The sequence below is a fragment of the Petaurus breviceps genome, unplaced genomic scaffold (genome assembly GCF_028583685.1).
Source record: "Petaurus breviceps papuanus isolate PSGF00001 unplaced genomic scaffold, PetGlider_PUasm1.0 186, whole genome shotgun sequence".
Lineage (NCBI taxonomy): Eukaryota > Metazoa > Chordata > Mammalia > Diprotodontia > Petauridae > Petaurus > Petaurus breviceps.
The window spans coordinates 22,208,897-22,232,218 of NW_027185798.1; the positions used below are offsets into that span (position 1 = coordinate 22,208,897).

Below are 23,322 nucleotides of genomic sequence, written 5' to 3' on the forward strand. Positions count from 1 at the left end.
CACAGAACACTTCTCAAAGTGAGTCCCAAAACAAAGCTACACATCAGGGCTTATATAGCTTTCTCCTGGCTCAGAGAATGTAACAACCTTATTGACCCACTGGCCAATCAAAAAGTATCTACTGAAAAACAAGCCTCCCACCCCAGGCTCCAGGTGCAAGTTAGCCTAGGGGCAGGGAAGATCTTTAAATCTGCATTTCCATTACACCAGTTCTTTCCTTATTTGTCTCTTTCTTTGGAATGTGAGCTCCCTGGGGGCAAGGAGGTTTTTTTATCTTTCTTGGTAACTCCAGTGCTTATCCTAGAACCTGGCACATAGTAAACATTTCATAAATGTTGACTGACTGACTGATTGATGGTTTGTTTCTGTTTTTCTGCTATCATGAAGAAGAGTTGCTTTGAATATTTTGGTATATGCCCAGGAGTGCCTCTTTGTCATTTTATAGATGAGGAAATGAGACCAATAGAAGTGAAAACCATTGTCTACTGCCTTTACTTGGTAGCACTCAGTTCCAGGAGAGGAGAGGCTTGTATTCTAATCTACCTCTTACCCTCCATGTTCAGGGCTGTCCTGTAACATCTGTGAGCCTTAGTGTCCTCGACTGGGCAATGGATGTATATAATTAGTGCCTACCTAAGAGGACTGCTCAAGGTCTAATGTATATGTAAGACACTTTGTAGACCTGAAAGCAAATGGGAGAGTCAAAGGGGAAGGGAATGTTAGCTTGGAAGGAAGCAGTGGACCCCACTGCAAGGCAGAGTTGGACTCTTCTAATTCCAGGCACTCTTCTCACTTGTTTGGACTCATAAAGGCAGCTAGCCCAGTACCGTCTTAGTCCTACTCTCTACTTATCTGGAGTCTCAGCCCCTTTTAGTCATTTTGTGTTCCTCCTTTTCCAGTCCAAAGATCATTTTCATGGGCAGAGAAATGAAATGAGATGAGAATGGTGAGGTTCTGGTAGCTTCTCCTTCCCCCCCCCCCCCCCCATGCTGCCGTATTCATCTTCCAGGCTCCTTTTTCTCGTTAGAGCCTGAAGAAGGCCCCTCTCCTTTTGCCAGTCTCAGCTGGTACTGAGTATTAGCTCTGGTGGCACTCTGCCTAGGGGATAGGACTGTCCATACATTTGTACCTACCCTTCCATAAGCTTGCCCATGCTTCCATCTTCTGTGTACATGTCTTTAAAGTTCAGGTGCATTGGGTATCCACATGGATCTCTTTAGTCAACTCTTCATTTTCCTCTTTATTAGGACTGTTACTGAGCTTCCCATCCCGGCCGGACTGACTTCCCATGTCCATGGGATCCTATTTGTCCTTTCTCTAGACCTTTTGAAATGTGCTCTCTGCATGTCAGACTCTGCTTAACTTTCTTCTCCTTCCCTGCCACTCATCCGAAGATGGAGTAGTCACTCAGGGCTGGTGGCTGGCATTTCCACCCCAGCAGCCAGTGCCTCCTTGTTAATGAGGAGCAGAGACGGGAGAGAATTTTCCAATTTTCCAATTTTCCAAACCTTCTTTTTGCTTGTTGCCAGCTTGTTTTTCTAGACTGAACCAGTTCCATTTCATACCTCAAGGACTGAAGCATTAAAAGGCCCAGAACAGAGACCGAGAGGAAAGTGCTAAGACGTGGGAAGAGGGAGATAGCTTAAGGAGGGTGATGGGGGCAGCAGGGAGAGAAAGGGAGAAGAGAATTCCATGTAGTTTCTGGTTCAGCAGTATGAGATTAGACAATGGCCCTCTTCTTCCTCGGCAGGTGCCCACATGTTGCAGAAGCTGATTGAGGAGACAGATAAATTTGTGGTGTTCACAGAAGAGGAGTCAGGTGTCAGCGAGCAGCTGTGTGGCATAGCTGCCTGTCAGACAGACGATATCTTCAACCGCAACTGCCTCATTGAGCTGGTCAACTGCCAGGTACCCTCACTGTCCCTTTAGCAGCCCCAGCAGAAGGGCTTGGAGACAATGCTCCATCTAATGGTTCAACCTCTTTGAACCTCTGGTATTAGGAACCTGCTTGGTGGTGGACTGGGGAAGCCTTTCAGAAGCTAAAATAAAATCCATAGGATTATAGAGGAAGCCAGTTATCTTGACATATGGTTACCAAAGTATTTTTTTAAAAAACCCTATGAACCCCAGTTTGAGAAACCCTGTTATACCAGGAAGAGGCCACTCAGTAACAAGCATTCCCATCTTTGGAGGCCAGAGTAGTTGAAGTAGTTGGCCTTTGGTCCCTTCTCCTCCATGTCATGCCCCACTTGGTGATTGGGGCCTGTTGTGAGATCTGAGGGCAGGGGCATTACAGGAGACTTGCAGGCTGGCTGGCGGTGCGCTCTCTGCCCATGGGGAGACCTTGACCAGCCATAGGATTTGGTATAGATTTTTTTTAATTGGAAAGAGCTTCCTGTAGAAGGTATGATTTTATTTATTTATTTGCCTTTTGGAGGGTAATTGGGGTTAAGTAACTTGCCCAAGGTTACACAGCTAGTTTTTTTGTGTGGGTGTTAAGTGTCTGAGGCCAGAAACGAACTTGGGTCCTCCTGACTCCAGGGCCAGCACTTTGCTCACTGTGCCACCTAGCCGTCCCTGGTATAAATTTTTAAAAAAATGTTTTTATTCATTTTAAATACAAAACAAGAAAAGAAAAAAAAGAACATTTCCATGTATACAGCAGAGTACACAGTGAGAGAGAATTCAGCATCAAACAATAACTTTTTGTTTCAAGAAAACCTATGTAATAAATCCTGCACGTGATTTTCAAAGCTGCCCAGCTTTTCTGTGCTTCCTTCTAGGTTTTCTTGTTCTCTCTTGGGTGCTTGTTATTTTTTTTTCTTTCTCCCATCCCTTTACTGCTCTAGAGAAGGCTACAATTAAATGTGAATACACACACACTTTACTTTCTCTGGCGATGGAGTATTTTCATTCATAGGTCCAAGCCTTTCCATGTTTTTCTAAATCAGCCACCTCATCATTTCTTATATCACAGCTGTCTTTGATCATAATTATGTTCCACAACTTGTTTAGCCTTCACCAATTGAAAGGCATCAATTGTTTTAGCTAAATGATTTGGTGTAAACCTATGTGACTGGTCAGTGGCAGGATGAAAGCTCAGCTACCATGGAGGGTTATTCTTCTGGCTTATTTCCCCTCTTCCTTAGTGGTCCTGGTATCCTGACAGCTTTTTTTCTTTGCTCATAGATGGTTCTTCGAGGTGCAGAGACAGAGGGCTGTGTCATTGTGTCTGCGGCCAAAGCCCAATTGCTTCAGTGCCAACACCACCCAGCCTGGTATGGCGATACCCTAAAGCAGAAGACGTCCTGGACATGTCTCCTGGATGGCATGCAGTACTTTGCTACCACTGAGAGCAGCCCTACAGAGCGTGATGACCGGCAACTCTGGTTGGAGGTCAGTGCACCCTCACATAGCAGAACTAGGCATGTCTTACCCAAGGTCAGTCCTGGCTTCCTCTTGCCTCAGGGATTTCCTCTTTGGGTCCTGAAATCCTTTGCCATCTGAGCCCAGGCTACTTTTCCAGGCTCCTTGAGTGTATATCCTCTCAGGGGAGGGCTTGTTCTCCCCAACTTGGGTGTCTTTGGGCACCTTGGTAGCATGCCAACTTCCCTTCCCCTTCCCATAGGAAGTCTCTCACCAGCTGTTAGGGCCCTCTCTCTAGCAATTACTTTGGATGTATTCGTGCTTAATAGTTTATATTCCTACTGTGTCCCCCAGTAGAATGTGAGCTTCATTTTTTTAAATTTTTTTTTTTTTAGAATGTAAGCTTCTTGAGGGTAGCCACTCTTTCATTTGTTTTTGTATCCCCAGGCACCCAGTGCCCAGCACATGTTAGAGACTTCATCAGCTTGTGGTGAATGAGTGAAATGAATCTTCACCCTTTGCACAGTCAGCACAGCTGGGGAAATTCTTCCCATTGCCTGTAACTGTCGCCCCAGTGCAGTGCTGATGGCCAGAGATCGCTCTTTGTAGGGCTTTGATGCCTTTTAGCCTCTCCTTTACCTTTTGTCCTTGTAACCTCGGCACATAGTACAGATCTGAGTAGGCTTTGGGCCCTGCTTGTTGGATTGTCTACACACCACGATGGGGAGCCAAGGCCTGGGGGCTTCTGCTGTTTTGAGAAACATTAGCTGTGTCTGACCTCTTGTGATCACCATTTGTTGACTAACTGCATTTGTCAAGTGAGAGCAGAGGTGATTTTAGGGCTTATGTGGAAAGCTCTACAATGCTCCTGTCCTGTAGACACTGTTTGCTCAGGGCTGTAAGAGGCTGTGCTATGGGGAATCAAGAAGGAATGAGCTGGGAGCAGAGCCGTGGGAAATGGAACTAACATGTCCTTCTCTTTAGCCTCTTGTTGAAACCTCCTGCAGGCTGTAAGAGCAGCAGAAGCAGTTCTCGGGAGGGGAAAGTGATGGTGGGACCTGCAAGCTCCCACCAGCCAATAGTGGACATTAGTGCCATTGGTTATTGGCAAGTACAGCAAAAGAAGGGAATTCTGCAGCCCTCCCCAAGGCACATTCCCTTTACCCACCCCACGCATCTGATAAGCCCCAGAGAAAAATCCTCACTTGTTAGTGTGTCCTGTGGGGGTAAAGCCCATCCCTTCTCCCTCACTGCGGCTGAGGCGTCTCACTGCCCTGACAGTGGTGCCCGGTGTAGCTATCCTGTGTCAAATCAGATGTCAGCTCGACGGGGATGGGCAGGTTGGTGGCTGTAGGAAGAGGACACTGAGCTCAGAGCTGTAACAGTAGTGGTCCAAGAAAGAGGTGTCCCTAGCAGCAAACAAATGCAGGGAGCACCTGTTCTCCCTGTTGAGGTGGCTCAGGGAGCTGGGAAGCAGTTGCTGGGTTTTGTGCCTGTCTCAGGCACACCGAGCCTTGTCCCTGAAGCCCGCTCTGTAAGGTGGAGGCTGCTGCAGCCTTCAGGGACACTTCCCCGACCCATTGCCAGGTGTATGTCTGTTTTCATAGAACTGATTCTCTTGTGCCTCGGTCAGTAGATGTGATGACTCCATATTGTTTTCCCTTTTTCCACTAATGAGGCTGCTCACATGGTATTCATTCCACTCCTGACTCTGAGTCTTGCCTGGTAGAGAGATTTCACCAGCCCATCTCACCATTATTAGTGTCCACAGAGAGCGGTGGGACTGTGAACAGGGAAAAGTGCTAGAAAAAGTTCAGGTTTAGTGAAAGCTTCCAACGTCCAAAGTCTGATTTCTGGTTTTATTTTTAGGCTTCAGGGCTGGAGATCTGGCCTTCTGTGCCTCTTTGGTCTTAATTTCATTCTAAAAGGGAATTTGGGAAGGGATGGTTTAAGATCATAGCCAGTGTCCTTGGAAGGCTCCAGGCCAGGCTTGAAGGACTGAAGACATTCAACACTACGAAAGGGAAAAACTTCACTTCTCCCTTGGGCATTCTATGGAGATGTGGGAATCAGAGCTATGGGACAAGTGGTGTCCGCTCTCGGGCTCTTGGCTTGGGACCCAGAACCTTTTTGCCCAGGAGGTGTCTGTGACTGTTGTGGCTGAACATACCCCTCTCTTCCTCTCTAGGTGAAGAACATTGAAGAGCATCGGGAGCGCAGTCTGGACTCTGTGCAGGAGCTGATGGAGAGTGGGCAGGCGGTGGGCGGCATGGTCAGCACCACCACAGGTTAGTCTCTGCCCCAAGGCTGAGGGCGCCAGAGGAGGTGCTTTCACTTTGACAGTGCTGGAGTTAGGCTGGACGGCTGCTTGTGGGTTTCTGGTAGTTTTCCCAGAGTCCTTTGGTTGTGCAGAGCTAGAAGCTAGAGTTGTTAGGCGTGGCTCCTTTGATGTAAGTCAGAGGGAGGTCCCCTGGGGGTGGAGGACTGCCCCTAACCAGGTTTTCTCCCCTGCTCAGACTGGAACCAGCCAGCAGAGGCCCAGCAGGCCCAGCAGGTCCAGCGGATCATCTCTCGCTGCAGTTGCCGAATGTATTACATCAGCTACAGCCATGACATTGACCCTGAGCTGGCCACCCAAATCAAACCACCTGAGGTCCATGAGCAGCAGGAAGAAAAGGAGGACCTGCTGAAGAAACAGGAGGGTACGCAAGAGCTTTTGGGCTTCTCAGAGACCTCAGACCTCAGGAGGATCCCCTGGGGGAATCACGCTCTGCTGGGGCCTGAGACTTGTATGTTAACCTAGGTCCCAGCTGGTCATTACCCCCTCCAGGGCCAGCCTCAATATATTGGCACGGCTGGCTTTATATTTCTGCCTTAGAAACAGCATTAGTTCTAAAGAGGGCCCATATTCATGGCCCAGATACAACCAGAGTGGGATGTTTTCTGCTTCTGTGCAATTTCCCATTCTGTGAGGCTCTGGGGTGGAGAGGGTTTTCAGGGAGGGGCCTAGACTTCCTACTAAAATCCTAGCTGATGTCACAGGGGCTGTGGATACCTTCACCCTAATCCACCATGAACTGGAGATCTCTACCAACCCAGCCCAGTATGCCATGATCCTGGACATCGTCAACAACTTGTTACTCCATGTGGAGCCCAAGCGGAAGGTGAGCTCGGCTTCTTTATCTCAGGCCATGCTTCGTTGGGGCCCCAGGGTCCCCTGCTTCTTTTGGGAGTGCTGGATTGGGCTACAGGCTGCAGTGCTGTGCTCCCGCCCTGAGGAGAGCCTTGGAGGTGGAAAAGCCACCCCACGGCTTAGCAGCAGCAGACCTCAATCACTCTTGCACAGACTTCAGCCTTCCTCTTCCCAAACCAGCAGCAGAAATGGATTTCTTAGTGCTGTCCCCAGTTACTCAGTGGGATTCAGTAATGCCACTGTAACCCCTCTGTGGTCCTGATCTGTGGCAGTGATCAGGAGATCCCGATCCAAAGTCCCTTTTCTCCTGCTTCCTGTGAAGAAGCTTCTGAGAGGAGAGATGCTTTCATCCTGTGCCCACACGTGCCCACAGACTTTGTTCTTGCTCCTCTCTCTTAGGAGCACAGTGAGAAAAAGCAGCGGGTCCGCTTCCAGCTGGAGATCTCCAGCAACCCCGAGGAGCAGCGCAGCAGCATCCTGCACTTGCAGGAGGCTGTGAGACAGCACGTGGCGCAGATTCGGCAGCTGGAGAAGCAGATGTACTCCATCATGAAGGTCGGGGTGCAGAGACAGAGCCCTGGGCTGGGGGCGCGCCCTGCCACGGGAGGGATGCCCGCTCATTTTTGTCTGCTCTGTTTCCCCCAGTCTCTGCAGGACGACAGCAAGAACGATAACCTCCTTGAGCTGAACCAGAAGCTGAGCCAGGAGAAGGCTGACTTGCAGCTGGAGAGTGAGGAGCTGAATATCCTTATCAGGTGCACCAGCCAGGGCGCCCCTTGGCCCTCGCTTCACGCTAGCCTCGGGGCAGGGGGCCTTCTGAGGGGACTCACTCTCCTCCTGGCAGGGCCCAGGCAGGACTCCGGTCAGGAGCTGCTAACTGGAGCTGGCATCCTCACCTCCCTCCCTTTGGCTCCTGATCAGGGTGTATCCAGGGACAGATGGTTCTGAGGGAGGCGGGCAGGGATACCGGGGGGAGAGCCAAGTCCCATCTGGCTGGCAGCCTTGAAACCATGCTTTTTCCCTAAAACTCTGTCTTGAGTTTGCTCAGCAGTAGAGTGTGATTGCAACTTCAATGTTGGCCTTGGTCCCAGTGAGAGAACTTGTGACTTCTTGATAAAGCAGAGCTGAGAATCCAGATTGGGATTCATGTGGCCATGTGGGTGGGTCAGCATGTCCAGGGCCAGGGACTGTCTCAGATTGGAGGGTGCATCTGTCTGGAACTTCCTCCTGCATTTGGGATACCCCTAGTGCTCACACTCGACCGAGCTGACTTTGGCTCTGTCTGCTGTCTTGTGACCTTGCCACCATGCCGGCCGGCAGGTGTTTTAAAGACTTCCAGCTCCAACGGGCCAACAAGATGGAGCTTCGAAAGCAGCAGGAGGATGTGAGTGTGGCCCGTCGCACGGAGTTCTACTTTGCCCAGGCACGATGGCGCCTCACCGAGGAGGATGGGCAGCTGGGCATTGCTGAACTGGAGCTCCAGCGATTCCTCTACAGCAAGGTAGTGCCAAGGCTAACAGAGCCTGGAGAGGGCCTCTGGCAAAGCCCCAGGAAGAGCTTATTGCAGGGGGACGTGTCTGTCTTAACAGGTGAACAAGTCTGATGACACAGCCGAACATCTCCTAGAGCTGGGCTGGTTCACGATGAACAACCTCCTGCCCAATGCAGTCTATAAGGCAGGTGTCCTTCCTGCTGCCCCAGCTCTTCCCCCCCACCCCCCCGAAAGTGTGCTGGAAGACCAGGACCTCTCCCCTGGTTTTCCCTACGAAGTAGGTGCTGAAAGGCTCTGGGTGAATCTTCAGCTTAACCCTTCCCACCCCACAGGTGGTGCTGCGGCCCCAGAGTTCCTGCCAGTCTGGCCGGCAGCTGGCCCTACGCCTGTTCAGCAAAGTCCGGCCTCCTGTCGGGGGCATCTCCATTAAGGAGCACTTTGAGGTGAGGTAAACACAACTCCTGAAAAGTCTCAGGGCGCCAAAAGATGGGGCTCTTTCTGCAATAGAATTTGGCTGAGAGTGACCAACTTTGTTTTTCATGTGCCTTTTATTTAAATAAATTTTTATTGATATTTTTTGTTTTTGTAGAATTTATGTTTCCCACTGTATTCCTCTCCCCACCCCCTCTCAGAGAAATATCCCCTATAATGTGAAAAAAGAACATTTCCACAAAACTAACATGTCAGAAAGTCTGACGTTATAAGCAGCCGCCCACTCCCTTCATCCTCTGCTTCTTTAAGGGGGCACTCTCCAATCTCTTCTTTGGTGCCAAGCTTGGTCGTTTCCATTTCCCAGTATTTGGTCCCGATTGTTTTGTTGTGCCATTCCCACTGCTGTAGTCAGGGTATGTTGTGTTCCTAGTGGTGCGAACCTTGCCCTGCATCAGTTCACATATGTCTTCCCGTGCATTACATTCACTCATCACATTACACTCATCCATTACATTCACTCATCACAGTTTGTTTGACCATCCCCCAGGCAATGGATGTCTACTTTGTTTTCAGTTCTTTGCTGCTATGAATGTTTTGATGTGTTTGACTCTTATCTTTTTGTCTTGTCATTGACCTTTTTGGTGACCTCTTTACCTAGCAGTAAAATATATGGATCAGAAGGTATGGACAGAGAATTCTGGATTGCTTTCTGGAGCGATTAGACCAATTTGCAGTTCACCAGCACTGCATTAGTGTGCGAATCTTTGCAGAACACCTCCAGTGTTGGCTGTTTCCATGTTTTGTCATCTTTTCCAATTTGTCGAGTGTGATATGAAACCTCAGAGTTGTTTTTTGATTTAAATTTCTCAGTATTAGTGATTTGTTGCATTCATTCATATGGCTATTCGTAATTTGCAATTCTTTTTAGAAATGTTTTTCATATCTGTTGACCATTTATCAGAGTGTGACTTTTGATTTTATGTAAGAAACTGACTATTTTTATGTTCTCAGTGAACAAAATTTACCTTCTCTTTTCAACCTCCCCTGAACCACAAAAAAAAAAAAGAAAACTCTTGTAACAAATATACATAGTCAAGCAAAACAAATTCCCAGATTGGCCAAGTCTAAAAATTACGTATCAGTTTGCACTTCCATCTATCACCTGAGGAGGTGGAAGTGCTGGTTTAATTAACCATGAGCCTTCTGGATTGTCTCTGAGTTCTTTGGAGCAGCTGGCAGACTTTAAAGCCTTCTCTCCTCTCCATCCCTCACAGGTCAATGTGGTTCCCCTCACCATCCAGCTGACGCACCAGTTCTTCCATAGAATGATGGGCTTTTTCTTTCCTGGCCGTAGCATGGAGGATGAGGAAGTTGGTGATGAGGAGGATAAGTCCAAGCTTGTGACCACGGGTGAGGGCCTTGGGATGGGGCTCCAGCAGAGGGGGTGGCAGCCCTGGAAGGAACCTCAGCCGTGGAGAGGGAGTGATGGCTAGCCTGCTCGTTCTCTTGTAGGAATGCCAGTGGTGAAGCCACGGCAGCTGATCACAGCAGATGATGCAGTGTCTCTGGGCCCAGGAAAGGGTGTGGCCCAGGGCCTGAACCGTGGCTCTGGGGTCAGGAGGTCCTTCCGCAAAGCACCTGAGGTACCCAATATGTCCTTGGGATGGCTGGATGGTGGGAACACCACTTGGGGTAGTCTCTCCCCGCTTCCATTGGGTTAGATGTGAGGGCAGAGGGAGGGGTGAGTGAGCGACTCCCAATTGTTCTTGTTTCCTCCACCTTCCTCAGCACCCCGTGGACGACATTGATAAAATGAAAGAACGGGCAGCCATGAATAACTCCTTCATCTACATCAAGATTCCCCAGGTTCCCCTTTGTGTCAGCTACAAGGTCTGAAGCTCCCCAAGGCATTCTGGGTCTGGGTCAGGGGAGTACACTTGGGAGCTGGTTGGGATTTTGTGAGCCAGAACCCCTGGTGAGCTCTGGGGCTCTCTCTCCTCTCCTAAGCAGTTGAGGGGCCTGTTCCTGTTGTGTCCAGAGGGGGAATCAGCATCAGAGGTCTCTGCAGAGCACTGGTGGGCTGGCTGCTCCTTGATGGACACATGAGTCTTCTTTGTTTCTCCCCCCCCCTTCCCCTAATCAGGGTGAGAAGAACAGTGTGGATTGGGGTGACCTTAATCTCGTGCTACCATGTCTAGAGTATCACAACAACACATGGACGTGGCTGGACTTCGCCATGGCTGTCAAGAGGGATAGCCGCAAAGCCCTGGTGGCCCAGGTGTGTGACTGGGCTTGCTAGGTCAATGGGGCCTAGGAGTATGTGGCAGGCTCCTGGACAGCCCAGCACCGAGGCAGAGACTTGGGCAAGGCCAGAGGTTTCCTCTGCCTGTAGCTTCAGGCCCTCTCCCCTCCCACCGTGACTGTGCTCAGAAGACTCTAATTCATTCAACAGATACCAGCTGAGTGCTTTTACTCTGTTCATAGCACTGGGGGGCGGGGGAGGGGGGGGCGGTATGATTAGGAGGAAAGACTTGAGGTCAGAAGACCCAGGTTTGAGCGTCTGTTCTAATATTTGTGACCTTGGACAAATTGGTTTCATTTCTCTAAGCCTCAGTGTTCTTGTCTATAAAGACAATTCTTTAAAGGTCCTTCTTATAGGGTGGGTATAAAGAAAGCAAACTTTGTTAGACTTTAGAGTGTGAAATTGTACATTTATTAATGCCTTCTTCACAGGATTGTTGTGAGAAAAACTTCCTATAAACTTAAACAGCCGTGTAAATGTGAGCCTTTAGAACAAAGCTGTGGCGAGAGTGGGGGCTTCAGGTGGGCCACAGGGAGGGGGCCTGCTCTGCATATTTCCCCATTTCCTGTACATGTTTTATGTAATTTTGTCTTCAAATAGTGAAAATTCAAATACATGCAACCCCTTCAGGAAAGTCCTTCCTCCCACAAATTAGGGAGCTGGCTATGGATGCTAAGCTCTTGAGAGCAGGACAACTGCCATAGAGCCAAGCCCAGCCAGCACCCGCTAGGACAAGAATCAGAAAGTATTCCTAAGCAGACTCACATGTTCTCTCTCAGATTCACTGACCCTCGACCCCCTTCCCCTAACCCCAGGTGATCAAGGAGAAGTTAAGGCTGAAGCCAGCTGCGGGGTCTGAGACCCGAGGAAAGCTTGAGACAAAGTCGGACCTGAATGTGCAGCAGCAGGAAGAAGACGAGAAAGCTCGGCTGCTCATTGGGCTGAGCGTGGGTGACAAGAACCCTAGCAAGAAGTCGATTTTCGGCAGGAGAAAATGAGCAGGGAAAGCCCCTGTGGGGCAGAACCGGACTCTGGCCCTAGGCTCCAGGGTCCAAGTGACTCAGGGCGGGGGCAGGGGGTGGGTCTCCCCTTGCTCCCTGGGGATTCGTGGGGGCCTTAGGGAATAACATCCATGCTAGGCTGAGAAGAGGGGGCCTAGTGACTGATGCCAGTGTGCTGCCAATTCCTTTGCAAAGCAGGCACAGGGTCAGAGGCATCAGGATCAAAGGCCAGAGCAGGGACACAGGCACTGGATCCTTCCCCTGGGGCCAAAGGAGAATGGGGAAGGGGTAGCAGATGCAGAGCAGAAGTGTTACATTTTTATAAATAGACATTATAAATATTTCTACGTGTAACCTTTCCCCGTGTGCCAGGGGAAGGAAGCTATGGGGTGTGTGATCCCATCTCAGCCCCTTCACTCCCTGTAGCCTTGTACAGAGGGGGAGGGCCACCCTCCCATCCCACCCAATCTTTGTGCCAAGCTCAGCTGGGAGGGTGGCACTGAGTGCCAGAACTGGCCATGAGTCCCTTACCCTCTCCTTTTGGGCAAGCCCTGAGTGGTGGTGGTGCTGGTGGTGGTGATAACAAAATGGGATTTAAGGAGAAAGAAAGATGATTTTAAATTGGATGTTGTTTTGTGCTTCTCTCCAACGCGTGGACCACACTTTTTTGTGCTTGCTGTTGGTAGTTCCCAGGCTCAGCTCTGAAGCTGTGGCCTGGGGAGAGATGCTTCTGCCCTTCCCTTGCGTCCCTGGGCATTTCTCTGACAAAGACCTTCCTCTATTTGTGCTGCCTAGAATCACTGGCCCCTTTCAGTGATGAGGTAGCAGGTCTGCATTTTAAACATTCATTCCTAAGTGGGGGGCGTTTTTCCTCTGGAAAGATGAGTACCCAGAAGTCTAAGTAGAACAGGAGGCTGGCATCATGAATAATGGAGCTGGGGGTGGGGCTCATGAATGATGCATCACGAAGGGGTGGGCCTGCTTATGTAACTGAGACAGAGGGGTCTGGCAGCTGGGGAGCCACTGGCAGGATGGGAGTAGCAGGCAGCCGGCAGACCCTTCCCCACAAGGTAAGTGGTCAAAGCTGCACCAGCCCCCAATTAGGGGCAGCTTTGGCTTTATGCCGAGGAGGTGGGGGAAGTGTTGGGGGGCGGGGGTACAGTAAAGATGGCCAGGATAAGAGCCATGAAAAAAACCAGGAGAGGAGAGGGCATGGGTGGTCCCAGCACAGAATGAAAAGGAAGTATTCTGTGAAGGGGTTTGTGCAGGATCCATGAGAGTGAGAACCTGGCTTTGTGCCCAATACTAAGCAATGCCAAATTGAGTTTGATGAACAGAAAATGCAGGCTGGTACACAGAGGAGAGCTGACTGCACTGCGCTGAGTGACCCCCAAGGGGCTGGCGCCTGCTGAGAGAAGCAGTCCACATTGGCTGAGTGGGCAGAAGGAGCTCAGTGTAGCCCCCTTGGCTCTCAGCAGGGTGACAGCATCCCCCCCATCCAGGGCCCCTGGGTTCGGGGCTGGAAGAGACTCTTGTCAGGTGTGGGAACCACCCTATCAGGCTTAGACCAGCTGTGGGGACAGCGGAAGCACCAGTGCCCCCATCTGGGGTCCCTGGAGCCAGCCCTGCTGCCAGCAGAGAAGCCCCTGACTGAATGGCCAGTGCCGAAGCTCATCTCTCTCTTCTTGCCTGAGTTCCCCATCCGGCCCCCCCAGGGACAACAACAGCTGAAGGTGGGTCAGCCAAGTCCCTGGCAAAGACTACATGTGGCATCCCGGTGGAAGGCTGGACTTCCCAGAACTCATTCTGCCTTCCTCTTCATTTCTCTGTAGGTCCTGGGGTTTGTGGCCAAGGGCTCCTTTGGGACCGTCCTCAAGGTGTTGGATTGTGGCCTGGGGGCCTTGTTGGCCGTGAAGGTAAAGGCCTTTATTGCTGTCTCCTCCTCACTGCCCTCCTCTAGCTATCCTGTCCCCAGGGTTTCAGATGCCTTTTTGCCTCTGCCCTCCTGCTATAGGTGGTCCCCAAGGTTGAAGTTCTTCAGCGAGACAGCTTGAAGCAGTGCAAGGAGGAGGTTAGCATTCAGGTAGGCACTGAGTACCCCGTGAAGACTCAAAGCTGAGGGATGAAGGGAGAGCCCTCATCCTGGGAGGACGCCCTCCTGGTCCCATCCCGTGCATCGTAGAGGCCTTCCTGACTGCCCTGTTCTCATACGAGCTTATAGACATAGCAGTCCTGGCTAACAATTTCAGCTCAGCTCTGTGGTTTGGGCACTGACCAGGCATCCCCTCATCTCTGCCAAGTTAGGCCCCACTGGAGAACCCTTTGGCTCTCCTTTTGCCAGGCTGGGTAGGGGTCAGTTGGCAGGGCCAGGGATTGCACACATATATCTCAACTGAGGGATGAGCCAGACAGAAATTCCCTCTGCCCAGCCAGGTGGTGCCTGGCTCATCCCCCTCTTCCCTCAACAAACGCTTCCTTTGATCTGACCACCTGTTCTTTTTTTCCCCAGCGTCAGATCCGCCACCCATTTGTGAGTGGCTTGGGAGGCAGCTGGCAGGGACAGCGCCACCTCTTCACTGGTGAGCCTCCCTCCCTGGTCTCCCTGCTCTCTGCCCTCCTACCCAAGGTTCTCCATCCATGGGACAGGAGTCTCCCACTTCCCTTCCCCTCCCTGCAGACATAAGACCTTCTCCCTCCAGCCCTGGAGAAAAGGGTGGTGCCATTTTGAGCAGGAAGTCCATGGTACCCTGGGCCTCTGACCCTAGGCTCCTTTGCAGTGTACAACTACTATAGCACAGGAGACCTGCACATTCTCTGGACCACAGTTGGCTGCTTTTCTGAGGCTGCGGTCCGCCTCTTTGCTGCTGAGCTGGCCCTGGGTGTGGGTAAGTGAAGCAGGAGGTGAGTGGACTCATTTGGAAGGAGCTGTCAGCACACTGATGGGATGGGAAGGCCAGGACCAGTGAGGCTTTGGGAGGAGTGGATGCTGACTGAGGGCCTGACTAGAGACAGAGGGATGATGAGTAAGTTGAAAAGGGTATGAAGTATCAATGGGGGGAAGTTAGCAGGGAGAAGGACATTTACATTTCAAGCTTGTTCTCTTCCCCAGGCTACCTACATGATCTGGGCATTGTGCATCGAGATCTAAAGGTATAAAGCCCATGTTCCATCCTGCTGTCTGGGCAGCCCACATGGGGAGGAGAGGCTAAGATTCAGTCCAAGTACCCGGAACCACCTACTCACTGCCTTAGTTATTAGTGTGGTTGAGCTGGACAAAGCCCACTCTGCCCTGCCTCCCCCCAAGATGTTCTTAGGACAAACCAAGAGCCATATTAAAAAAACAGACAAACAATGGGACAGGGAGTTGCATACCTTTTTTAGGTAGGGGTTAGGAAGACATCAAGATGGGAAAGGGTACATTTGGATGTTTCATTTATAACTTTTCAGATGGAGAACATTTTACTGGATGAAAGAGGTAAATTGCTTCAATTACTATATATAATTAAAAGTTGTGTGTGTGTGTGTTTGGAGGGGTTTTGGAGTGTTATATTTGCAAGGTGGAGAACAGAGGGAATGCTTTCCTCAGAACAAAAGGTAGGGGAGTAGGAATGTGTATGTGGTGTTAATGACCACCTCTTCCCTCAAAGGCCACCTAAAGCTCACAGACTTTGGTCTATCGAGACACCTACCCCAAGGAGAGCGAGCTTATACTATCTGTGGGACGCTCCAGTACATGGGTGAGACAGAGATGGGGCCGTGGAGCTGGGTGGTCAGGGTTGGGTGTAGGTGGCGGTGGGTGGCAGCAGAGACTGTGGCCTTCAATCCTCTACAGTGATGAAGGATGACCTTTGCCTTGGCCATTCCCCGTAGCTGAGATGAACTCAGTCCTCACCTCTGCTTTCTACTACTTTCATAACTTTCTGCAAGGAATCTCCCTTCCAAATTACCTTATATGCTTAACTGTTGTGTTTTATTTGTATCTGTTCTTTTATATTTATTTGGCATATACTTAGGTGTGCATTTATTGTCTCCCCATTAGAATGGAAAGTCCTGGATTGTAGAGATTGTTGCAGTCTTTATCTGTATATCCCCAGCTCCTAGCAGAGTAGTTTCTGGCACATAGCAGCCACTTGAACGCTGGTCAGTCAGTTGGTTGATTGGGATCTCTGTTCTTTGCAGCCCCAGAAGTCTTGAGTGGTGGGCCCTACAACCACGTTGTTGACTGGTGGTCCCTGGGCATCTTGCTTTTTGCCCTGGCAGCCGGAAAGGTAAGAAAATAATCAGAGGGAGGAGGGAATCCTGTTGTAGGGAAAGAGAGGGGAAATTCCATCACCCCACCATTTAGCTTGGATTTTACCCTGTGAGTAGAGGTCAGGAGTGGAGATGGGAGAAAGAAGGGCTCCACAATAGGCGGCCTGTTCCAGCCCCATTCTTTCTTGTCCTAGTTCCCACTGCAGGCTGAGAAGGATCACATGGCCATGTTGGCAAGTGTGACTCGCTGTGACTACGAGGTCCCAGCCTCCCTTAGCCAGGGGCTTTCTCTTCTTCTCCGAGAGGTAAGACCAGCCCTGTCCCGACTCTCTCCTGATCACCAGCTCCTGAATCCCACCTTCCACATCCCGCTTCTTTACCTTGTTCAGCCTGGGCTCCAACTCTGCCTGGCCTGTCTTGCTTCTTTTTTCATTCCCTTTGATCTTTATTCCTTCCAGCTCCTGACTGGCTCTTCCCGTCTCCCCAAAAACTTCCTTCCGTCCTTGGGCCATTGTGCAGTCCCCTACCCCAAGCATACTGGGCTCTTCCCATTGGCTCCTACAAATCCTCTCAACTCTTGGGCTGCTGCTTTTCCCAGTCACACAGAATCCCAGTGTCCCAGGGAAGGGCCCTCAGAAACCGTCTGTTCCAGCCTGTAGCTAACAGGAATCTCTGCTCCATGCCTGACAAATGGTCATGCCACACCTTCTCACTCCCGTCTTCTTCCCCACATCCCTGGGCTTCAGCTTCCTCACTCACACAGCCCCTTGCACTTTGTCTCCCTTCAGCTCCTGTGCCACAACCCCTTCCATCGCCTGCGCTACCTGCATCACTTCCAGGCCCATCCTTTCTTTCGGGGCATGGCCTTTGACCCTGAGCTCCTGCAGAAGCAGCCAGTATCCTTCGTCCTGGAGGCGAGAGCTGCCCTTCCTGCCCCAGCTGAGGCTGTACTGTTCCAGGATTTTGACTGTGATCTGATGTCTCTCTCGGCCCACCCTTGTCCTGCCTGAGCTCCATCACTCTCCACCCCCAACCCCAAGCTGGTTTGTAGCTGAGAGCCTCAGGACCTTCACCACCAACTCAGGAAGACCTCCCCATTGCTCCAAGTTGTCCCTGGCCCACATCCTTGTCACTTGTTCTTCGTAGCAGGATGCCCTCCCATTTTGGAACTTAAAACATTTTATAACTGAAGCTGATCCTGTGTGTCTCAGGCCCTTGAGAGGGCTATTGTCTCCCCGCCACAGGCATCTCATTGCACCTTCTTCCTCCTCTGCCACTCCTCACTCAGTAAGTTAGAGCAGGCATCCTCCCTGTTTGCTCTTCTCCATGTCTGCCAGCCTCCGGCTCTTGGCCAGAGTTCTCCAGTCCACTTCTCCCTTCCTTATTTCTATGCCACGTTTCCTTTCTCCAGCAATACTGAACTCTGTACTGACATGTCAATTCCTCAAGGTGCTTGACAAGCTTAGCCAGCCTGTCCTTTTCAGAAGCAATACTTGTTTTTTGTAAAGATACAAATCACCCTTGCCCCAACAATTTACATTTTAAATTGTGATCTAAGAATTCAAGGCCTGATGATGCAATATATTAAATAAAGAAAAAATAAAATGGAGACTTTTACAACCTATTGTGAGGAGGAGGCAGGACAGCTGAGACAGGTAGGTTTGGATTCCTCCAGGGGTATACCTGGGAAAAGCATAGGGTTAACCATTTAACAAGAGGACTCCAGGGGGCAGTGAGTCATTTTTTATCTTGAGCTGTTTACACAAAACAACTAACTCAAATGTTCTGGTCAGAAATGACAGATTTCTTGTTTTATTTGGTACCTACCACATAACAGCAATAAAACGTGTTTTCAAAGGAGAAGAAAAAAGAGAGGTTAAAGAAATAGGACAGTATGGTGTCCCAGAAATGTAAGGAGACAAGGATCTAGGAAAAAGGGTTCTTAACCTTTCTGTGTCATGAACTCTTTTGACAGTCTGAGGAATGCTCTGGATCACTTCTTAGAATAATGTTTTTCAAGTATGTAAAAGGAAAAACTTCCAAAGGAAACCAATTGAAATATAGCTATCAAAGTATTTTTAAATATTTTGTGCTACAGTAATATATCTGTCTAACATTAAATAAGACAATATTTTTTAAAAATAGGCAAAGCCAAATTTTTTTTTTTGAAGATGTCAGTGTTCAGGCTGTTGGTGTCTAGAGTGAATGAGAGTGTTGAACTCTGGGAAGTCCTGACAGGCAACATTTTGTCATGTTGGACATCCAGTTGATTCCAGTTTTTTGTTTTGATAGTTACAAGTGCTGAAAACACTGACTCACAAAGATATGTTGTGAACTTTCATAAATGCTTTATTATAACTAGAGGAATTTTAAAGTAGCAGTGATTGTAAATATTTTGAGATATCTGCCACAATTGAAATGTGATGTGATATCCACCATTTCTATTGGTGACAACGAGGGATTGTTAATTCTATGGTGGTTTATTGCCTAGTAGGAAATGCTGGATTTCAATGAGAGGTTAGTGAATATAAAGATGTCATTTTTTTTCCTATCCAAGTTGAGAGACCTGCTAAAGTCTATCCACAGACCCTAAAGAATCCCTAGATCTGGAAGAGGAGGTACTCACCAATGTTAGGTACTACAAAGAGGTCCAAAAAGGATGGCCTTTGTCTTTGGCAATTAGTCATTGGTCTTCTTTGGGGCAGCTAGGTGGTGCTGTAAATAGGGCACTGAAGTCAGGAGGGCCTGAGTTCAAATTCGACCTCACACACTTGACACAACTAGCTGTGTGACCTTGGGCAAGTCACTTAACCCCAATTGCCTTGCCTCCCCCCTCCAAAAAAAAGGTCATTGGTGACCTCTGAGAAAATAGTTTTGTTATAAAGACAGGGCTATAAACCAAATTGGGAAAGAGGCAGACTTGTTTAGGAAGTTTGAAAGGATTTTTTTAGGATTCAGAAGCCATGAGCATAATTGTAGACAAGAAAGGAGTCCATAGAGAGGAAGAGGCTGGGGACACATAAGAGAGAAGAAAATTGACCCCTGGAGTAAGGTCTTTGAGGAGATGATTCAAATCCCAACTAGGTCACTTACTACCTGTGTGACCTTACCCAAGTCCCTTAACCTCTATGTGCCTTCATTTTTGTAAAATGAGAATGTTGGGCTGGCTGGCTTCCAAAGTCCCTTTAAACCCTAGAGCTATGATCCTATTTCATTTTACCTGCACAATTTTATTTTATTTTTAAATTTGTTTTATTTTATTTTCAGATACATATTATTTCTCTCCCCCACACACACTCTTTGAGAAAGCAAAAAACCCAAAACCCATTCCAAATGTGCTTTAGTTATGTTATTATTAATGGAATCAAGGGTGAAGGTAAAGATTAGATTAATGAGGAGCCAGGATACCTCTTTATTTCTAGTTCCAAATTCTCTCCCTCTCTTCACTCCACTGAGTGCTCTGCTTCTCCACTGCTCATCCATTGAGAAGGCAAAAAATATGCCCACTAAGTATATGAAGTCTTTTAAAACATTTCCAGGGGCGGCTAGGTGGCTCAGTGAGTAAGAGCACCAGCCCCAGTGTTGGGATGACCTGGGGGATTGAATCTGGGCTCAGATACTTAGCGCCACACCCAGAAATAACTGGCTGTGTAACCTTGAGCAAGTTACTTAACCCCAATTGCTTTAAAAAAAAAACCAAACATTTCCACATTAGCCATGTTAAGAAGGAACAGGAAGGCTAGGTGGTGAAGTGAATAGAGCACAGGCTCTGGAGTCAGGAGGACCTGAGTTCAAATCCAACCTCAGACACTTAACACTTACTACCCATGTAACCTTGGGCAAGTCACTTAACACCACTTGCCCTGCGTTCCCCCCTCAAAAAAAGAAAAGGAAGGAACAAAGTAATGAAGGAATGAAGAAAAAATATGCTTCAATTTGCACTCAGTTTTCAGTTCTCTCTGGAGATGGATAGCATTTTTAAAGTACTTTGGAACTGCCTTCAACCATTGTATTGATCAGAATAGCAAAGTCTTTCACACTGGTCATCTTTATAATATTGCTGTTACTGTGTGCAATGTTCTTCTGGATCAGCTTGCTTCACTTTGTATCAGTTCATATAATTCTTCCCAGATTTATGGGATATGTTTCTGAAAACATCCTGCTTGTCATTTCTTACAAAGCACAATAGTATTCCATCACAATCATATACCACAATTTGCTCAGCCGTTCCCCAATTGATGGACATCTCTTAGTTTCTAGTTCTTTGCCACTACACAAAGAACCCTTATAAATATTTTTGTACATATAGATCCTTTCCCCTTTTCTCTGGGATATAGACCTAGTAGTGGTATTTCTAAGTTAAAGGGTAGGTAGTTTTATAGGCCTTTGGGCATAGTTCCAAATTGTTCTCCAGAATAGTTAGACCAGTTTATAACTCCACCAACAGTGCACTAGTGTCCTAATTTTTCCACATCCCCCCCAGCATTTGTCATTTTCCTTTATTGTCATGTAAGCCAATCTGATGAGTATTAGGTGGTACCTGAGATATTTTCTCCTCATTGCCTTTTTGAGCCTCTTTTGCCATTTGAGCTAGTCTATTTTTCAAGGTGTTATTTTCTTCAGTCAGGTTGTTGACTCTCATAATTTTCTTATTTTTTTTAAAGCAATTGGGGTTAATTAACTTGCTCAAGGTTACACGGCCAGGTGTTTCTGGTTGGGTGCTAAGTGTCTGAGCCTGGATTCGATCCCCAGGTCATCCTGACACTGGGGCTGGTGCTCTTACTTGCTGTGCTACCTGGCTGCCCTTTATTTCATAATTTTCTTGCATTGTTCTCATTTATCTTCCCAATTTTTCCTCCACTTCTCTTATTTGCTTTTCAAAATCCTTCTGAAGGTCCTCTATGGCCTGTACCAGCTTGAATTTTTCTTTGAAGCTTTTGGTGTAGGAGTTCTGACTTCACTGTCTTCCTCCTGTTCCATGCTTTGATCCTTTTTGTCCCCAAAATAGAAGTGTAAAGTTGGGTTGCTCTGTTTGTTTTGCTTCCTTTGCCTGCTCATGTTGCCACTCAATTACTTGACTTTTGGACTTTTTGCCACAGTAGGACTCTGCCAGCAGATGGGAGCTTCATCCCAAATGCTGGGGTTTTCTCAGCTGCCGAAGGTTATTAGTTGGGTACCCTCTCTGAAGCTTCCACACACTCTGGCAAGCTAGTCCCACACCTCAGGACCTCCACCCTAGACCGCAATCCAGTCCAAGCAGGTTAAAGCAAGAGCAATTATACCCCTCAGACTGGTTGCTTGGTTCCCCTACAATCTACAGGCCAGGAGCTGAAGCAGCCATGTGTGGCTGCAACTGCAGGGCTCGAGGCTCCTCAGCCACTTCTTGCCCCAGGGGCAAAAGCCAACACACTCCCAACCACTGGATCCCAAAGTCCACACTGCACTGACCTCTCACTTTGTCCTTAGTATCTATGTGCTGATAATTCTGGAAACCGCCACAGCTACTGGTGATCTGAAGTCCCTCCAGCCGGTGGCTGGTTAGGCTGGCCCTGGGACTAAAACCTCCGGCTGGAGCGGGGCTGGGCTCAGCTCCCAGAGTGTTGCACTGGCCACTTGCTGCCGGGCTGCTGGGCTGTCCTCAGCAGGAAGTTAGCTTCTCTGTGTCATTTTGTGAGTTCTGTAGCTCCAAAGTTTCTTCAGAGTCACCTTTTACATGAATTGGGGGAGGTGGAAGCTGGAGTCCCGCAGAAGTCCTGTTTCTACTCCACCATCTTGACTACCTGAGATATTTTAATTTTTTTTTTTTTGCAGGGGGAAAGGCAGGCAATTAAATGACTTGCCCAATGTCACAGGGCTAGTAAGTGTTAAGTGTCTGAGGTCAGATTTGAACTCAGGTCCTCCTCACTCCAGAGCCAGTGCTCTATTCACTGTACCACCTAGCCACCCCTAATTTGTATTTCTTTAATTATTAGGGACTTACAGTATTTTTTGTGATTATTGGTAATTTTTATTTCTTTTTTCTGAAAACTTCCTGTTTGTGTCCTTTGACCACTTATCAATTGGGGAATGGTTCTTATTTTTTGTAAATTTGACTCAATTCCTTATATATTTGAGAACTGAAAAAATTTTATTAAAAAACTTTCTTGGGGATTAGGTGGGGTAGAGCCAGCAACTCACCCGGACTGTCCCAAAACCCTCAGAACAATTTTAAATTATTCCATAAAATAATTCCTGAAGCAGCAGAACCCACAAAAGGACAGGGTGAAATATTTTCCAGCCAAAGACAATTTAGAAGGTCAGCAGGGTCTATCACACCTGCATGAGAGTGGAGCACAGACCATGCCAGCACAGACCCAGTCCCAGCAAACCAGGAGCAGATCTTAGGAGTCACTGAATCAGCAGTGGCAGAAGTTGCTTCCAGAGTGCTCAGCCCACAGACTGTAAGGGGGTCAAAGAGCTGGTCAGAAGGAAATTATAGGCATCTCTTTGCTAGCACTGAGACAGGACTCTGTTGCTTTGCCCATACTCAGATCTAGGCAGCATTCTTGGGTGGCAGTCCCAGAGCAAAGAGAAGCATTAGCACATTAGAGCTTGCTGCTAAAGTGGACTGGGACCCTTGTCACAGTTTCAGGGCAGAAAAGAATGTTTGTGGTCACTCACAGACCAGAGCACAAGCCAGGAGAGGAGTACACACACCTCTTCTTAGATACCACCTTGGAGGAACTGAAAACTTGTAGATCCCTAGAAGAATCTCTGAAAACAGCTGCACAAAACCTCTAAAGTTTGAGAAAGTGCATCCTCCACCCTGGAAGCAGAGAAGTACTTTAACAAAGAGTTAAAATTCAAGAAATATGCTGGGAAAATGAGCAGACAACAGAAAAAATTCTGACCATAGAAAGTTACTATAGTGACAAGGAAAATCAAAACACATACTTGGAAAAAGATTACAAAGTCAAAGCTCTTACAGTCAAAGCCTCCAAGAAAAAAAAATGTGAATTGATCAGAGTCCATGGAAGAGTTCAAAAAAGATTTTGAAAATCAAGTAAGAGAGGTAGAGAATAAATGGGGAAGAGAAATGAGAGTGTTGCAAAAAAAAAAAAGTCATGAAAAATAAATCAACAGTTTGGTAAAGGAGACACCAAAAAATACTGAAGAAAATAGCACTTTAAAAAACAGATTAGACCAAATGTTAAAAAAGGTACAAAAAACCAGTGAGGAGAATAACTTAAAAAGAAGAATTGACCAAATGGAAAGAGAGGCACAAAATTTCACCGAAGGGGTTCCC

The 23,322-nt window shown here is 48.2% G+C and overlaps 2 protein-coding genes across 4 annotated transcripts in view; both read left to right on the forward strand.

Annotated features, from left to right (window-relative positions):
- BLTP2 (bridge-like lipid transfer protein family member 2) overlaps nucleotides 1-12,413 on the forward strand; it is a 32,207-nt gene extending 19,794 nt beyond the window's left edge. For all 3 annotated transcript variants that reach the window (XM_069089798.1, XM_069089799.1, XM_069089800.1), the window contains exons 25-39: nucleotides 1,751-1,908; nucleotides 3,190-3,396; nucleotides 5,555-5,654; nucleotides 5,883-6,068; nucleotides 6,409-6,530; nucleotides 6,959-7,114; nucleotides 7,205-7,314; nucleotides 7,880-8,060; nucleotides 8,149-8,235; nucleotides 8,384-8,494; nucleotides 9,758-9,893; nucleotides 9,996-10,126; nucleotides 10,272-10,373; nucleotides 10,627-10,761; nucleotides 11,601-12,413. In XM_069089798.1, coding sequence (XP_068945899.1) covers nucleotides 1,751-1,908; nucleotides 3,190-3,396; nucleotides 5,555-5,654; nucleotides 5,883-6,068; nucleotides 6,409-6,530; nucleotides 6,959-7,114; nucleotides 7,205-7,314; nucleotides 7,880-8,060; nucleotides 8,149-8,235; nucleotides 8,384-8,494; nucleotides 9,758-9,893; nucleotides 9,996-10,126; nucleotides 10,272-10,373; nucleotides 10,627-10,761; nucleotides 11,601-11,783 — 2,105 coding nt within the window. In that variant the 3' untranslated portion in view covers nucleotides 11,784-12,413. The remainder of the gene's footprint in view (nucleotides 1-1,750; nucleotides 1,909-3,189; nucleotides 3,397-5,554; nucleotides 5,655-5,882; nucleotides 6,069-6,408; nucleotides 6,531-6,958; nucleotides 7,115-7,204; nucleotides 7,315-7,879; nucleotides 8,061-8,148; nucleotides 8,236-8,383; nucleotides 8,495-9,757; nucleotides 9,894-9,995; nucleotides 10,127-10,271; nucleotides 10,374-10,626; nucleotides 10,762-11,600) is intronic.
- A 154-nt stretch (nucleotides 12,414-12,567) lies between these two features.
- On the forward strand, nucleotides 12,568-17,646 carry RSKR (ribosomal protein S6 kinase related). Its single transcript, XM_069089801.1, has 12 exons — nucleotides 12,568-12,856; nucleotides 13,262-13,519; nucleotides 13,619-13,702; nucleotides 13,801-13,869; nucleotides 14,296-14,365; nucleotides 14,564-14,671; nucleotides 14,896-14,936; nucleotides 15,234-15,261; nucleotides 15,434-15,523; nucleotides 15,966-16,054; nucleotides 16,232-16,342; nucleotides 16,826-17,646. The coding sequence occupies exons 1-12, from the start codon at nucleotides 12,716-12,718 to the stop codon at nucleotides 17,045-17,047; spliced, it is 1,311 nt and encodes a 436-aa protein (XP_068945902.1). The 5' UTR covers nucleotides 12,568-12,715; the 3' UTR covers nucleotides 17,048-17,646.
- The last annotated feature ends 5,676 nt before the right edge of the window (nucleotides 17,647-23,322 follow it).

Excerpts from the sequence above, each read along its gene's own strand:
- RSKR (XM_069089801.1), top strand. The coding sequence starts at position 12,716 with ATGGAGCTGGGGGTGGGGCTCATGAATGATGCATCACGAAGGGGTGGG. Across the intron at positions 14,366-14,563 it reads ACAGCGCCACCTCTTCACTG|TGTACAACTACTATAGCACA; the intron begins GTGAGCCTCCCT and ends GCTCCTTTGCAG. Across the intron at positions 16,055-16,231 it reads TTGCCCTGGCAGCCGGAAAG|TTCCCACTGCAGGCTGAGAA; the intron begins GTAAGAAAATAA and ends TTCTTGTCCTAG.